The following is a 16966-nucleotide window of genomic DNA, read 5'->3' as shown; positions in this document are numbered from 1 at the left end:
TTGCTCATTGGACATTCATTGCACACTTCATGATGCCCCTGTAAAATCATATAAAGGAATTTTCCAAAGGCAGTTGACCTTTTTTTCCAGGAAAATATATAATCCCTTGGAATCTGGCCAATTATATATTTAAAATTTGAAGAAATTTATGTATTTCCTTATATAAGTTAAATATGTTTATTTCAGGAGGGGCACCTGGCTGGCTCAGTTGGTGGAGTGTGCAACTCTTGATCTTGGGGTTGTGAGTTCAAGCCCTACACTGGGTGTAGAAATTACCTAAAAAAAATATATATACATATATATATATATATTTTTTTTTTTTTTTGGGAAAATGAGTCATGATTATTAACACCTTTTTTTTTTTTGGTAGCTGAAACTATCTTACAAGAGGATCTTTGTTTTTACTGAAAGGTTAAAAATGATCCGGAAAAGATACAATTTTGAGTGCTATTCTTCACACATAATCTAGACTGTCTATAATTTAAGTCCCAATTTGTATTCAAAATATTGTTTTCTTGAAAATACTACCAGCTGGGGCACCTGGCTGGCTCAGTCAGAAGAGCATGTGACTTGATCACAGGGTCATGAGTTTGAGTCCCACACGGGGTGCAGAGATTACTTAAATAACTAAGACTTTAAAAAATAGGGGCACCTGGGTGACTCAGTCAGTTGAGCATCTGCCTTCAGCACAGGTCATGATCCCGGGGCTCCTGGGATCGAATCCCGCATCGGGCTCCCTGCTCAGTGGGGAGTCTGCTTCTCCTTCTCCCTCTGCCCCTCTCTTGTGCTCTTTCTGTTTTCTCTCAAATAAATCAATAAAATCTTTTAAAAAAACTTTAAAAAATAAAATAGCTACGAGCTATTAAAGTATTGTGATACAGTGGATATCACTGGTAGCACAAAAGTATCAGACAAGTCCCCATTATCACTATCTTCCTGAACCATGATTTAAAAAAATTTTTTTAATTTAAATTCTAGTTAACATCCAGTGCAATATTGGTTCCAGGAACAGAATTCAGTGATTCATCACTTAACATCTGAGCAATGATTATAAAAGAAACTTCCCCTGGAGTTTTGAGTTCACAGTCACTAAAGAAATACTTCTGGATCTTCCATTTGGCCGCAGCAGAAATTTAATGTTTTCAACACTGGTATCAAGAGACATGTTTCCAGTCTGTAACACCCTTGACTTTGACACAGGAATTACAAGTATAGAACTCAGGTTATTTGGTGTTTTTAATCTTTTAACACTGTGAAAAAGGAACTTAGCTATTTCTGGGTAGCCTTGTGAAAACAGAATGAGTGAAGAAAAGCTTCATCGTGAAAAATGCAGCAGAGTGCTGGCTGTTTCCTGAAGTTGGCACCTCTTGGCCCAGGCTGCCCCCGTAAGCCTCCATTCCCAGCTAGGCACGGCCATGAGCATAAATTCTTGTCAGTGGATTGTGAGTGGAAGTGATGTGTGTAACTTCTCCTTTATTAGCTCCAAAGGAAGTGTTTGTCTGGGATTAGCCCTGTGGGTCCCTTCCCACTAGCTGGAACTCAGACTGCAAGTAACAGCTTCAGCTATTCAGATAAGGACAAGATGATGGAACAGCAAGAGAGGAGCCCTGAATTACCGTGAAATGCTGACCAGCTAGACTGTGACCTGAAAGAGAAATGAACTTCATTTTTTTTTTTTAATTAAAGATTTTATTTATTTGAGAGCGCTCGAGCACAAGCAGGGGGAGGGGCAGAGGGAGAGGGACAAGCAGACTTCCCACTGAGCAGGGAGCCCCACCAAGGCTCAATCCCAGGACCCTGCGATCATGACCTGAGCCAAAGGCAGACACCCAACCAACTGAGCCAACCACGCACCCCTGAATGTCATTCTTTTTAAGCCACTGTATATATTTTTACTTTTCATTCAACTATTGCAATCATAAACAATTTCAGATGCCTTAAGTTTAGAGCTTGCTGATTTTCCATAAGCTGAACACACTCTAGTAACCAGAACCTAGATGAGGAGGTGTAATACATCCCAGAGCCTGGATGGTCTCCCTCATCTTCCCCTAGAGGCCTAGCTGCTAAGGAATCTATAACAGCATAAATTGATTTTGTCTGCTTTTCTGCTTTATGTACATGGAATCATACTGTACTGTGGCACATGGGACACAGGGCCATAAATTTCTCCCCTCCCTATATGTGTGGCCCTTTGCAAGGTGATTTCTCATCACTAGGTATGGCTTATTTTCCCACCCCTTGAATCTGCAGATCTGTAAGGTTTGACTTAGTTTGACCAATATAAATGCAGAGAAACAGAGGTGCCTGGGTGGCTCAGTCAGTTAAGCATCCGACTCTTGATTTCAGCTCAGGTCTTGATCTCAGGGTCATGAGATCAAGCCCCATGTTGGGCTCCATGCTCATCGTGGAGTCTGCTTGAGATTCTCTCTCTCCCTCTGCCCTTCCCCAACCCCCACTCACGCTTGTTCTCTCAAATAAAATCTTTTTTTTTTTTTTAAAGATTTTATTTATTTATTTGTGAGAGAGAGAATGAGAGAGCGCACATGAGAGGGGGGAGGGTCAGAGGGAGAAGCAGACTCCCTGCCGAGCAGGGAGCCCGATGTGGGACTCGATCCAGGGACTCCGGGATCATGACCCGAGCCGAAGGCAGTCGCTTAACCAACTGAGCCACCCAGGCACCCTCAAATAAAATCTTAAAAATAAATAAATAAATGCAGAGAAACAAATGCTGTGAACTTGTAGGTGGGGCCTCAGCAGGACTATGTCTTCACTTGGACTGTCTTGGAAAGCTGCTGCATGTCAGGGAGTGACCCGGGCCACGTGTAGAAGAGCTGAGCACCGCCAGGTGTGTGATGAAGGTCACCTTGAACCTTTGCAGCCTGCCAAACGCACAGCTGAACGCCGCCGCAGATGAAATCAGAAGAGAAACTGCACGGCTGTCCCATGCCATCATGAAAAATAGCAAATTGGTGCTTGAAGACACTAAGTTTTGGGGTAGTCTGTTATGCAGCAATAGATCTAAGTAAAACAAGTCCTGTGCTCTTATTCTGGCTCCGGCTTCTTTCGCTCAGCATGTTTGTGGGATGGAGCCACCCTGTCCTATGTCGTTGACGACCTCTCCTGCGCATTGCCGGACAGCATTCGAATGTGTGCCAATGTTACAATTCACCCATTAACTGTGGATGGGCACAAGGGTGGCTGCTAGTTTGGGGCTCTTACGAACAGGGCTGCTTGAAACATTCTAACTGCCATTTGGTGAATGCCGGCGTGCATATGTGTGCATTATGTAACTAGAGAGGCCTTTCTGGGCCCCAGGGTAACCTGCTTGAGTAGATACCAGCTCTTCTTCAAAAAGGTGGTTTCCGTCCCCATTCCCACCCACTGTGTGGGGCGCTGGCAGAGTCTCAGTCGTTCCATACCCTTGCCACACTGTGTTCTTATACTTTGCAACCCTTGGTTTGAAAGATGTGTGTGTACAATGTTGGAAGGTGTGTTCGCTCCTTAGCACAGGAGTGTTAGCTCCACTAGCCAGCATTAGGAAGAAGCTGGACCAACTGGTTTTGATGTCTACAGTTCTTCTCGACAGCTCCGGTTCAGAGGCCACAGTTTCATAATAGAAGCTTGTATGTATACAGTGTTCTAGATCTTACATACTACTTTTGCAATCGTAACTTCATCAGAGTCTTCCAATGAAATAACACTGTGAAATGGGCAGCGTGGAGGTTATTACCTTTGTCCTGCAGAGAAGGAAAGGGACTTGCCCAAGAGCACACAGCATGCGGCACAGCCCAGGTGGGAACGCAGGTCCTTGGACATGCCAACTGGTTCTTCCCGCCAGAGCCCTCTACTTTCACTGGTGTCTCGGCGGTGGGGGGCATGAAGGCCGAGGGGCAGGGGCAGGTAGGAAGTACTTGTACCTGTGGAGTAAGTGACATCGTTTAAACATCACAAACAGAAAGTAGGTCCAGTCCTTTCCCAGATGTGATCTCTCCAGGGTCTGGAACACAGCAAATTAAAAAGCCCAGGTTTGGGGTGATAGGAATTGGTGTCAGCTAGCACGTATGTCCAGATGCTGGACTCTCTCAGTTCAGCCAGAAATAATCTTTTGGAAACTGGCCAACTTCACATGACTTAAAAACCATGCAGACATTTAAAATGAGGCTGCCTGGAATGTGGTCCATGATTTGCCCTAAGGGAAAAACACAGGTAACAGAACAGCACCACACAGCGTCGTCCCATTTTGGTAAAAATCAATCTGCATGTGTCTGTATATTCATCCATAAAGGTCTGGAAAAAATAGAGCAAAAATGTTAGCAGTGTTATCTCTGGGTCTTGAGTTTTTTAAAGATGAATTTATTTCCTACTTTATGCCTTTCTATACTGTTTGATTTTTTTTGGGGGGGGGCAATGAGAATGAATCAGTCTTATTTTTAAAACTTACTTACTTTTGGAAATAGGCACTACATTCGCAAGTTCAATCAAGAGTGCAGAAATTTATACGATAGGGGCACCTGGGTGGCTCAGTCGGTTAAGCGGCTGCCTTCGGCTCGGGTCGTGATCCCAGGGTCCTGGGATCGAGTCCCACGTCCAGCTCCCTGCTCAGCGGAGAGCCTGCTTCTCCCTCTCCCTCTGCCTGCCACTCTGCCTACTTGTGCTGTCAAATAAATAAATAAAATATTAAAAAAAAAAAAAAGAAATTTATACGATAAAACACCTCCCTCTCATCCGTGTCTGCCTTCCATCTGGCTCCCTCCGGAGGTAAGCAGTGTTACCAGCATCTGGTGTAACCCTGCACAGACACTTTATGCACAGACAAGGAAATACGTAAATTTATTTCCTTTATCACTTTTACAACCAAAAAGCAGGACTACTTCCATTTTGAAGGAAAGGTTGTAGAAGACTATTTTATGATGTCGAAAGATGATAAATGGGAGAAAGACCACCAAAGAGTTCGAGTATCACATATCTTTATAATAAAGAAAAAAATTTACATTAAAAATATTTATAAAGGGGTGCCTGGGTGGCTCAGTCATTAAGCGTCTGCCTTTGGCTCAGGTCATGATCCCAGGGTCCTGGGATCGAGTCCTGCATTGGGCTCCCTGCTCAGCGGGGAGCCTGCTTCTCCCTTTGCCTGCCGCTTCCCCTGCTTGTACTCCCTCTCTCGCTGTGTCTCAAATAAATAAAATCTTTTAAAAAATAAAAAATAAAATACTTACGAAGAGGTGTGGTGGTTAAGGGTGTGGACTCCCGACACCACACTGCTTGGTTCAAATCCCAGGCTGCCACCTCTTTGCCCAGCTCCTGGGGCAAGTGACTTCCTCTCTCTGTGTTTTGTGCCTTCATCTGTAGAACAGGAATGATACAATAATAGAACCGCCCCACAGGGCTGTCATCGGGAATGGTACAGGATTCAGGCAGAGCCCCTAGAATAACGCCTCGCTTTGTTCCCAAGTGTCAGGATGATTACGTTCATCTCAGTTTCCTCCTTTTCCTGCACTGGACACGTATTACAAAAAAAGAATAAACCCCCGCAAGAGAAGGGAAACAGCACAGACACAGACTGCAGCACAGACGAGAGTGAGAGACCGTGGGGCCCAAGGACAAGCAGAAATGATGCCTGCAACCCCAGAGACAAGGGAGGCCTCTGGTTTCCTGATTTTTTTTAAAGGTTTATTTAGGGGCGCCTGGGTGGCTCAGATGCTTAAGCATCTGCCTTCGGCTCAGGTCATGGTCCCAGGGTCCTGGGATCGAGCCCTGCATCAGGCTCCCTGCTCTGCGGGAACTTGCTTCTTCCTCTCCCTCTACTACTCCTCCCTGCTTGTACTCTCTCACTCTCTCTGTCGAATAAATAAATAAAATCTTAAAAAAAAAAAAAGGGAGCCCGATGCGGGGCTCAATCCTAGGACCCTGAGATCATGACCTGAGCTGAAGGCAGATGCTTAGCCGACTGAGCCACCCAGGCGCCCCTCCTGATTTTTTAAAAATATTTTTGAATAATCCCTACACCCAACGTGGGGCTCGAACTTACAACCCCAAGATCAAGAGTTGTGTGCTCCACCGACTGAGCCAGTCAGGCGCCCCTGGTTTCCTGATTTTGATACTCGAAAGCCCATGAGGGTCCCTCTGCCAGTTTCAGCAGAGCATCATCCCAAGAGCAGAGATGGACTCTGGCCCAGGAGCTTTCTCTTCTGGCCTTTGAGACTTTCCTAGAAACTCCTTGGACCTTTGCTGTACCAAGAGCCTCCAGCAAACTCTTTTTTGCCACTGTCTTCCTGGCAGGGCTTACCTGGAGAAAGGCTTCAGAACAAGTGCAAGGACTTGACTCACACCAAGGACTTTCTAAGGACCAATTAGCACCACCCTGACGTGGCTGAAAGTCTGGCAAGTGGAAAGATGAGATGTGTCATCACAGCCCAGCTGGGGAAAGAACGGTCCAATCTCAGTTCCGTGTTTGTACACACAGCAGGTGGAATGTGTTATTCTCATCCTTCAGCCGGAGCCTGTCTCCTCCGTGGGGACTCAGGGGAGGAAAGTGCCCAGGAGTGCATGCTCACCTTGCACACTGTCCACAGGGGGAGGAAAGCACAGGGCAGGAACTTGGTGGCCCTGGGTTCCCGCCGCCGCTCTGACATTTCACCTCGATGTTAGCTGGGATCAACTCTTCACTTCACCAAAATCCAACTGCTCTTCACAGAACCCCGTGGGTTCTGGGAATCACCACGCCAGGTGTGACCTGCTTGATGAGAGGAAGTATGGGGACTACTTTATAGTTGAAAGAATTGCTAGATCTTGTAGTTCCTGCTAAGTCTGAGGTTAACTAGAACTGGGAGATGGTACCATTCAGTGTTTCTAACCGCTTGATACATTCTAAACGTAAAATAATAATATAGTTCATAATGCTTATCCATGATTCTTTAAAATCCCTGCACCCTGAGGGCATGTGGCTGGCTCCGTTGGTAGAGCACGTGACTCTGATTTCAGGGTTGTGAGTTCAAGCATTGGGCATGGAGCCTACTTAAAAAAAATAACTAAATAAAAGATTTAAAAAAATAAATAAAATCCCTGCCCTCTGAAGACAAAGTTTTTTCATTAAATTTGGCACCAAAATTGACCTGGCCTTATCATGTTTAATATTTTGGTATAATAAATTGCAGAATATTAGGGCACCTGGGTGGCTCAGTCGTTAAGCATCTGCCTTCAGCTCAGATCATGATCCCAGGGTCCTGGGATCGAGCCCTGCATCGGGCTCCCTGCTCTGCGGGAAGCCTGCTTCTCCCTCTCCCACTCCCCTGCTTGTGTTCCCTCTCTTGCTGTCTCTCTTTCTCTGTTGAAAAATAAATAAAATCTTTTAAAAAAAATAAATAAATAAATTGCAGAATATTAAAGCATTTGATCCCAGGGTACTACCTCAGATCCCACTGGGAGAGTTACTTAATATATTGGTAAATGCCCCATATCACGGTCCTAAAATATGAAAAAGTCTGAATTCTAGGGGCGCCTGGGTGGCTCAGGCATTAAGCATCTGCCTTCGGCTCAGGTCATGGTCCCAGGGTCCTGGATTGAGCCCCACATCAGGCTCCCTGCTCTGCGAGGGGCCTGCTTCTCCCTCCCCCCGCTCCCTGCTGTGTTCCCTCTCTTTCTGTGTCTCTCTCTGTCAAATAAATAAATAAAATCCTTAAAAAAAAAAGAAAAAGAAAAAGTCTGAATTCTGAAACACATCTGGCCACAGGGTTTTTGTATAAGGGATTGTGACCTTATAAAACAGATTCACATGCTGCCTAAGGCAGAGGCAGGGGAATGCCTGTTCACGGGTAGGGATTCATCCAGCCCTGTCTGTCCAGGACATTTTCCTCCTGGCCTCACATCCTTGCGAAGTCTTCATGAAGCTGAACGTAATGAATCATGCATGTAATCAGGATGAGCCAAGGAGCATATATTGGGGATATTTCTCCTAAATTCGGACTCTTCATACTTTCACATGTCCCTGAATCTCCTAAGGATCTTGTAAAAACGCAAATTACGACATAGTAGGTGTGGACTCAGCATTCCGAACAATCTGCAGGTGATGCCTTTGCCGATGGGACTGTTCTCAACTCTGGACAGGCCTGAGGCAAGGCTCTGAGTAATGACAATGTGGTGCCCCCAGGGAGAGGTGCCTCTTGCCCTTGCCAAACACTGATCATTACCTGGCTAAAACCTGCCTTTTCTCCATCCTCCACTGCCCTTCTACTGCCTTCTGCTGCCTCTTCCTCCCCAGATGGGTTCATGCCGCCGGGGGCCTCCACTCCACACCTTGGCTGGGCTCCACCAAGTCTCATGACTCCTCACTCACCCGGCTCCCAGGTACTGCTTAGATGAGGTGCTTTTCCGGTTGGCTGACCTCATCCCCCCCAAGCATGAACTAAATTAGTTCAACTCAAATTCCTGAGATGCCTCACTATCTCTCCTGGGTATCTTCCCGAAAAAATTTTCCACTGTTTGCAAAGTACTCCCTAGCCTTGACCACCCGGAGACATTGTGATAATGCATTTGCTCACTAAACAATCAGTGACCCGGAAAAGGGCCAGGGTTTATTTCATTTTTATTTCAATGCTTGCAACACTCTAACTGATTACTTACATGCCCTCCCTGCTTTCCTTTTTGAGTTCTGGCTTTCCTGAACTCAAAAGTTCCACAGAAAGCTCACAATGACTGACTTTCCAAGTGAATTTTCCTATTATGAAAGTTCACAATACATATTCATTGATAAAAATTTAGAATAATATAAATGAAAAGAAAATGACAATACCAGCGAGCTTATCACCCAGAGATGCAACGTTTTGCCTCGTGGTCTTTCAGTCTTTATGTATAAATGTTGTTTTACAAAATCTGGCTCACACGACACACCCCATTTTGTAAACTGCTTTCCCTTGTCCATTTACAATATGTTGCGGTCATTTTCTCAAGTCAATAAAAGTTCTTCTGCAACATCATTTTAAATGATTAGGTAGTTTTCCACTTAATTGATGTGCCATAGCTGGGCTCTTATAGTTGTTTCAATCTTTTTTTTTTTTTGCTTAAAACTTCAATGAACATCCTCACTTAACCAAAAGATACAAGCACATTCTGATTGTGAGCCCAATTCCAGTGCGTGTGTATCTTTCACCACCATCAAGTAACTCAATTCTGACACTACCTCGGAGATAGCACCAGATCCCACAGGTTAAGTGCTCAGTCCCACAAGACATCCCAGCACCACCTCCACACACACTTCAGACACCGATCACAAGTCCAGGTTGTCTCCTGTACGTCCGATCAACTGCCTCTAGATCAAAGGTCCCCACGACCCACTCCTTAGGTTTGATTAATTTACCAAGGTGGCTGGGGTGCCGGGGTGGTTCAGTTGGTTAAGCGTCTGCCTTCGGCTCAGGTCATGATCCCTCTTCTTCTCCCTTTGCCTGCTGCTCCCCCCACTTGTGCGCACACTCTCTCTCTCTTTCTCTCTCCCTGACAAATAAATAAATAAAATCTTAATAATAAATAAAAATAAAAATAAAAAATAATTTAAAAAAACATAAAATGATGGGACTAGGGCAATTGATCAGATCACCAAATACATTTATTTACTTATTCATTCTACAAACCCCATTTAAAAGGTCAGTAAAAGAATGAAAGAAGGGGTCCCTGAATACAGAGAATGAGGGAGGGAACAGAAAATGGGCCGTGTAGGGACGCCTGGGTGGCTCAGTCGGTTAAGCGGCTGCCTTCAGCCCAGGTCATGATCCCAGGGTTCTGCGATCGAGTCCCACATTGGGCTCCTTGCTCAGCAGGGAGCCTGCTTCTCCCTCTCTCTCCTTCTGCTTGTGCTCTGTCAAATAAAATCTTTAAAAAAAAAAAAAAAAGAAAATGGGCCGTATAGACACACTTTGGGGAGAGGGCAAATAAATCCCTTATTTGCTTTGAGCTTCGGATTCCTTATCTGGGAAAGAGGAAGGAAAAGTCACTGATTTTCAGTATTCCATATTATGCTAGGCACTGTACTTCCTGGGATTGTTGGGAGCATTCACTGTAATAGATCAGAAGCATTTAGTAAAGCACACAGAAAACTGCCATTATTACTTTTAGTAATAGTGGCGGGTTTTTTGCCTATCAGACTGACAAGTATCGAAATAAGTGTCTTTACTTATTTAGAGAGTGCATATGTGTGAGTGGTGTGGGGGTGGGATGGGAGAGGGAGAGAGAGAATCCCAAGCAGACTCCGCCCAGCGAGCCTGATGCGCAGATGCTGGGCTGGATCCCACAACCCTGAGATGATCACCTGAGCCAAAAGCAGGAGTCAGATGCCCAACCAACTGAGCCACTCAGGTGCCCCTAAAAGAAATGTCTTTAAAAATCAGTGTCTTGGGCTCCTGGGTGGCTCAGATGGTTAAGCATCTGCCTTCGGTTCAGGTCATGATCCCAGGGTCCTGGGATCCAGTCCTGCATAGGGCTGCTTGTTCAGCGGGGAGCCTGCTTCTCCCTCTCCCGCTCCCCCTGCTTGTGCTTTCTGTCAAATAATTAAAAAAAAAAAAAAAAGAATCAGTGTCTTATTCAAATTTGAGTTTCTCTAATCATAAATGAAGTGGAGTAATTACGTATATGTTCTGTTTGTACTTCTTTTCTTTTTGGTGATTTGCTTGATCACATCATCGTAATAGTCGTAGTTAACATTTACTGCGTGCTATACCGTGTACCAGGCACCGTGCTGTGATCTCTACAAGTGCTATTTCATTTAATCAGATCAAGTAGATAAAATTACGATGCCAATTTTCAGGGGAGGGAACCGAGGCTTAGAGAAGTCAATTTGCTCATCTCCATCACTAGTCAATGAGTAGTGTCTGGATTCTGAGCAAGGACTTGACTCTGACCCCAAAGTCTGACTTGATTGACCCAGGCTCTTCACGCTTATGCTTAAATAACTCTCCCCTGATTGTTTTTCTGTTGGACAATTTGCCTTTTTCTTAATATTTTGCAAGAGCCCTTTGTATTTTGGTTGTGGGGGCTCAGAGTAGGGAAGGAGCTAACTAGGTTGAGGGCCAGAAGTGGCTTCAGAGATGCCCGGCCTTCCATCAAAGTAAGGCTGGGCGTGAGTCAAAGTGGTGCAGTCAGACATAGCAGGAAACCAACTGAATACCGAACCGAGGTCTGCAAGGATGAGAGACTTTGACCCCCTTCGAGAACAAGCAAGAGTGACTCACAGGAGGAAGAGGAAACCAGAGCTCCTGGGCTGTCCCCCGTGAGCACAGACTGCCCAAAGTCATCAGAAGGAAGAGAAAAACCTGCAATAGAGCTGTGGCGAGGAGCGGCCAGAAGACCCATGCAAATAAGACCCACCCACAACTGCCTGGAAACCAGGCCAAAGGAGTTAGAGCACAGAGTACATGCCACATGGCCACCCTGCAGACTGGAGCAGACTCTGAGGAAGCAGGTAAGGAGCCACAGAGGGTCATGGGGGGATGGATGGGACACAGAACCCCAGGGTCCTGAGGGGCACTGCTGTCAGCCAGCATGAACACTGGCCTGGGAGGCAGGGCTCCTGGGACCAGTTTTCAAGCTTAGCAGTTCGTTAGCTATGAAGCCTTAAGCAAGCCACTTCACATGCTGAGCCTCGGCGTCCCCATCTATAAAATGGGTATAAAACTATCATGCCAACCGTGTACTAAGCACCTGCTGTGCTCTGCAGGGCATGTTACAGATACTATCCCTTCCTCACAGCAAGCCTCTAAGGTGGGGGATTATTAGCCTATTTTACAAAGAAAAATGATAAGCCATTTATCTAAGACCACACAGCAAATAAGTCTGGTTCCAAAGCCTGCATACTTTCAAATCCCTATCCTGCTTCCTTCACGGGGTGGTTTTAAGGAATCAAATGGCCTTGGGGCACCTGACTGGCTCAGTTGGTAGAGCATGTGACTCTTGATCTCAGGGTTGTGAGTTCAAGCCCCACACTGGGTGTGCAGATTACTTAAAAACAACAACCACAATAAATAACTGGACACAAAAAACAAATGGCCTTATGCAGATGGGAAAAAATTGTAAAAGGCAATCATCAAATGTAGATGTGAGTTGCCTCACTTTAGATCCTAGCCAGGAGGGGGACCCTTTGGTAAACTGTGAAGTCCTATAAAAATGCTAGCTCTTGGGGCGCCTGGGGGGGCTCAGTTGAGCCACTGGATCTTGGTTTCAGCTCAGGTCATGATCTCAGGGTCGTGGGATCGAGCCCCGTGTCGGGCTCCATACTCAGTGTGGAGTCTGCTTGGGACTCTCTCTGCCTCTCCCTCTGCCCCTCCCCCCTGCTCACTCTCCCTCTCAAATAAATACTTTTTTTTTTTTTTTAAGATTTTATTTATTTATTTGAGACAGAGAGAATGGGAGAGAGAGCACATGAGAGGGGGGAGGGTCAGAGGCAGAAGCAGGCTCCCTGCCGAGCAGGGAGCCCGATGCGGGACTCGATCCAGGGACTCCAGGATCATGACCTGAGCCGAAGGCAGTCGCTCAACCAACTGAGCCACCCAGGCGCCCCCAAATAAATACATCTTTTTAAAAAAAAATGCTAGTTCCTCATCTCTCTCGAGGGTAAAAACTTTGGGGTGATGCTATAGACAATATTTGGCTGACTTGGTCACAGACAAAGGTGGTACCTTTGGGGTGGTGTCTAGGACTTACTGCAGCTGCGACAGCGTGGGGGGTGAGTGGTGGAGGGAGGGTACGTGGTCAGAGTCTCTCCTGGAGAGAATGGACTCTGCCCTGCTGCACCGGAAACAGCAGTCGATGTCTATGGGGATCCTGGCAGATAAGGGCCCAGGTGCTGAGGCAAGAATGATTATTCCTCCTCCTGAACGGGGCCCTTTACAGCTTCGGCCATGGAACTTCAGAAAATGTGAGGTCTGCTTTTGGCGGGGAGAGGGAGGTCTTTAAGGGCAGTAATACAAGTTTATTGGACTACAGTAAAGTTAGAGGATTTTCAGACAAGAGAATTTAAAACAAACAACCAAAATCCACCTATAATCTTACTCCCAGAGATAACCACTGTTGACATTTTGGTGTTTGCTTTTCCAAACATTTTTTCCATGGCACACATATGCAGGATAATTGAGTAATATCATGATATGGTTTTATTACTGGTTCTTTTTGCTTAATTGCATATCACAAACATATTTCCATATTAATAGATGTTTTAGCACATCATTTTAGAAAAAGATTTATTTATTTATTTGAGAGAGAGGGAGGGGGAGGGGCAGAGGAAGAAGGAGAGAATCTCAAGCAGATTCCCTGCTGAGCGAGGAGCCTGACGCAGGGCTCAATCTCATGACCATGAACTGAGCCAAAACCAAGAGCTGGACATTCAACCGTGTCATCCAGGTGCCCCTTATCACATCATTTTAAAAGCTGCAGAATGTCTCTTCATGTGGTTGGAGTAGAATGTCTTTAATTAACGTCCCACTGTTGACGGAGTATGTAGTTTTCCATACTTCACTGGTAGAGCCGCGCTTCTATGGGCATCCCTACAACAAGCCTTTGCACAGGTCCTTGATTATTTCCATGGGACAGATTCCCAGCGGGGGAACTGCTGGATCAAGGCTATTACCTTTCAAGGCTTTTGGTAAGTACTCAAGGTCTGCTTTGGACACACTCTGGAATTCAGAGCTCCTTAAAGCTCAACGCAGAGAACTTTCTCATGGCTTCAAGGTCAACCTTGATCTTTCCTGTCTCTCAAATCCATTTGCAGGGATAATGGCCCATCTCATAGGTAGTCTTTGCTGGGCGCCAGGCTCTAAGAGCTTTACCTTCAGACATACTACTTTCCTCTTCAGAAGACACTGAGGCACAGGCTAAGCAATTCAACTGGGATCACAGCCCTGATAAGCAGTGCATTTGGGGTCATGAGCCTCAACAACATGGTTCCAGAACCTATGTTGTTCACTGCTTTTTGGGAAGTGCTTTTGATTTAATCTCCAGAGATGGTTTTTATTCCATCCCTTTGATCTTCTCTGCCATGACCTTGTCTAAGTCAAGCACCACCATCCCAGCCTGAATAATAAAGTCCCTCATCGTCTTTTACTTCCACTCTGTCCTTTTTAGTCGTTCTCTGCTCTGGAATGGTATTGTTGTTGTTATTAAAGATTTTATTTATTTGAGAGAGTGAGAGAGTGCATGAGAGGGGGTGGGGTCACAGGGAGAAGGAGACTCCCCACTGAACAGGAAGTCTGACGCGGGACTTGATCCTGGGACTCCAGGCTTAACCAACTGAGCCACCCAGGCACCCTAAAGATTTTATTTTTTAAGCAATCTCTACACCCAACATGGGGCCCGAACCCACAACCCAGAGATCAAGAGCCGCTCTAGCTCTATTGACTGAGCCAGCCAAGCACCCCTGAAATGGTGCTTTTAAAATGGAATGTTTAAAAAAAAAAAAAAAAAGGTGATGAGCCCCACCCCCATCCCTAGAATTCAATCCCGATTTGCTCCCCAGCTTCTAGGGCCTGCCTCCACCCTCGCTGGCTCGCTCCTGAGCCACTTTCCTGCTCCAGCCCCACCCACTGCACCTCAGGCTTCTTTCACTTCCAGAATCTGGCAGAGCCTTTTTTCACCTTGGGGCTTTGGTACATGTTGTTCCCCCCTCAGCAGCTCAACTCTTCAACTTAATTCAAGTGATGGATAGGAGAAAAGCTAGGTGTTTCTGGTTGACAAGGGCAAGTGGGGCTGGAACTCTCCTTCCTGACTCCCTCTTTTAAGTCCCCAAGGGTGGGGAGATGGCCAACCTTTGGCCATCTAAGACCTCAGGGGTCACTGCCTGCCAGGTTGATTGTCCATGTTCTAAGAACAAAGATGGCAGCAAGACTTGCATGGTTACAGCTACTTGGGCACATTAAAGGATTAGAAAGGGAGGGTGCCTGGCTGGCTCAGAGGACCATGTGACTCTTGATCTCATGGTAGTGAGTTCGAGCCCCACGCTGGGTGTAGATGTCACTTAAAAATAAACAAATTTGCTGAGTCTGCGGTGCAGAGATTTTAGGCTGTGTAGCAGAAAAACTTCACAGCAATTGAAGTGCAGGGTGGACCGCCCCTTTGTGTTAGAAGGAGGTTTTAGCCATCTTAGAAATGAGGGCCCAGGAGAGATGCCCAGAGGCTCACTTACCCCCTCCACAATCTAGAAAAAGGAAATTGCCACCCCTACCACCTTCCTAGGCCATGGATCCCAGGTCTTGAAGAGACCGCCCACAATCTTGCAGATGTTTGGCTTCCATGGTTGGTTGTTTGCCACACCCTGGGGGAACTCTGGTCCCCCACCTCCCCACCCCCTGCCACCCAGGCAGCTCTGTGGCCTGTGCAGCAGGCAGGTGTGCTCAAGAGGCTGCAGACCGGGCCACCTGGCAGCTCCAGGTGCTCTGTGTGTGCTGCCATGGAGACAGGCCCCGGGGCTGATGGCTGGTGGAGAGAAGCTGTGTGGATTCAGGAGAGGGAGAGACTGGAGCCTCGGGTCCTTCAGGTAGTCTGCCTGACCACCCTAGTACCAAGGAAGCCCAGGTGAGTGCCCTGGGGTTTCCGGGGACAAAGGGAGGGAGGAGGAGCCAGGGGAGGCCAAATATTGGGAGGTTCTGGAAGGGCTGACCTGGGGACCTGGGCAGGAGAGCCTCTCTAAGCTTCCAGGTCAAGGAGAAAAGCCTTGCCAAGCCAGTGAAGTGCCCTGCACAAAGACTGGGCAAATGAGCTCTGGAGGGTTGGCCCTATAGCCCAATGGGAGGAGGGAAAGAGGGCCTGGCATTTGTCCCAGAGGAGGGACAGACCAGGGAATTCACAAAGGCCATCTCTGCATTAGTCAGGGACTTGAGGCAGCAGAGAAGGAGGTATTTGTCTTATAGCACAAACCACTGATGGGCTGGCTCCCCTCCCTCTCCCTGGAGTCTGAGAAGTCAAGGGCAGTCGCATGGAGCAGGAGCATTTTTTTTTCCACTTCCCAAGTGGGGGTACAGTCCCCTCCAGTGCCAGTTCATTAATGGTGGGGTGACTCAGGCCTTTGCCCTGATAGGGGGGATGCTGCAGGAGCACCAGACTTAACTCTACAGCTTAGGAACTTGGTGATCTGGAACAAGTTGCTTCATCTTTTGAATCTAAGTTTTTCATCTGTGAAATATGGGTGACAGTATGTTTTGACAAGGCACAGAACCCTTAGTCTAGGACCAAGCACAAGGATGGAGCTCAACGGGTTATCCCTTTGCTCCTTTTCCCCTTCTGCCAGGACATTCCTGCCAGGCCTCCCGGTGTCTCATCTGAGGATGGCGGAGCGGCAGGGCCGGGAGCCTGAGTGCCCTGTCTGCTGGAACCCCTTCAACAACACATTTCACACTCCCAAAGTGCTGGACTGTTGTCACTCCTTCTGTGTGGAGTGCCTGGCCCACCTCAGCCTGGTAACTCCAGCCCGGCGCCAGTTGCTGTGCCCACTCTGTCGCCAGCCCACTGTGCTGGCCTCTGGGCAGCCGGTCACCGACTTGCCCACAGATACCGCCATGCTCACCCTGCTTCGCCTGGAGCCCCACCACGTCATCCTGGAAGGCCACCAGCTCTGTCTCAAGGACCAGCCCAAGAGCCGCTACTTCCTGCGCCAGCCCCGGGTCTATACGCTGCACCTAGGCCCTGAGCCCGGGAGCCAAACGGGGCCCCCCCAGGACATGGGCCCTACCACCAGGTCTCTGCCCATTCCCATCCCCAGCCACTACTCTCTGAGGGAGTGTTTCCGCAACCCTCAGTTCCGGATCTTTTCTTACCTGATGGCTGTTATCCTCAGTGTCACTCTGTTGCTCATCTTCTCCATCTTTTGGACCAAGCAATTCCTTTGGGGTGTGGGGTGAGCACTGTTTCTGGACAAGGAACCAAGCCTTTAAAAAAAATTTTTTTTTTTAATTCTTATTATTTGAAGTAGGCTCCATGCCCAGCGTGGAGCCCAACA

General features: G+C 47.0%; 2 protein-coding genes across 4 annotated transcripts in view; one reads left to right on the top strand and one right to left on the bottom strand.

The window, feature by feature from the left end:
• Positions 1–3935, bottom strand: part of BSPRY (B-box and SPRY domain containing) — a 51797-nt gene extending 47862 nt beyond the window's left edge. For 2 of the 3 annotated variants that reach the window (XM_064578902.1, XM_064578903.1), the window contains exon 1: positions 3731–3935. In XM_064578902.1, coding sequence (XP_064434972.1) covers positions 3731–3935 — 205 coding nt within the window. The remainder of the gene's footprint in view (positions 1–3730) is intronic. The other variant, XM_054509358.2, reaches the window with a different exon arrangement.
• Positions 3936–15512: 11577 nt separating this feature from the next.
• On the top strand, positions 15513–16868 carry RNF183 (ring finger protein 183). Its single transcript, XM_045882962.3, has one exon. The coding sequence runs from the start codon at positions 16212–16214 to the stop codon at positions 16866–16868; it is 657 nt and encodes a 218-aa protein (XP_045738918.2). The 5' UTR covers positions 15513–16211.
• Positions 16869–16966: the final 98 nt, after the last annotated feature.

Source organism: Mirounga angustirostris, unplaced genomic scaffold (assembly GCF_029215605.1).
Source record: "Mirounga angustirostris isolate CCGP_5_RB_7025 unplaced genomic scaffold, mMirAng1.0.hap1 SCAF_15, whole genome shotgun sequence".
NCBI classification, from domain to species: domain Eukaryota; kingdom Metazoa; phylum Chordata; class Mammalia; order Carnivora; family Phocidae; genus Mirounga; species Mirounga angustirostris.
This window is presented reverse-complemented; position numbering and strand designations above follow the sequence as displayed.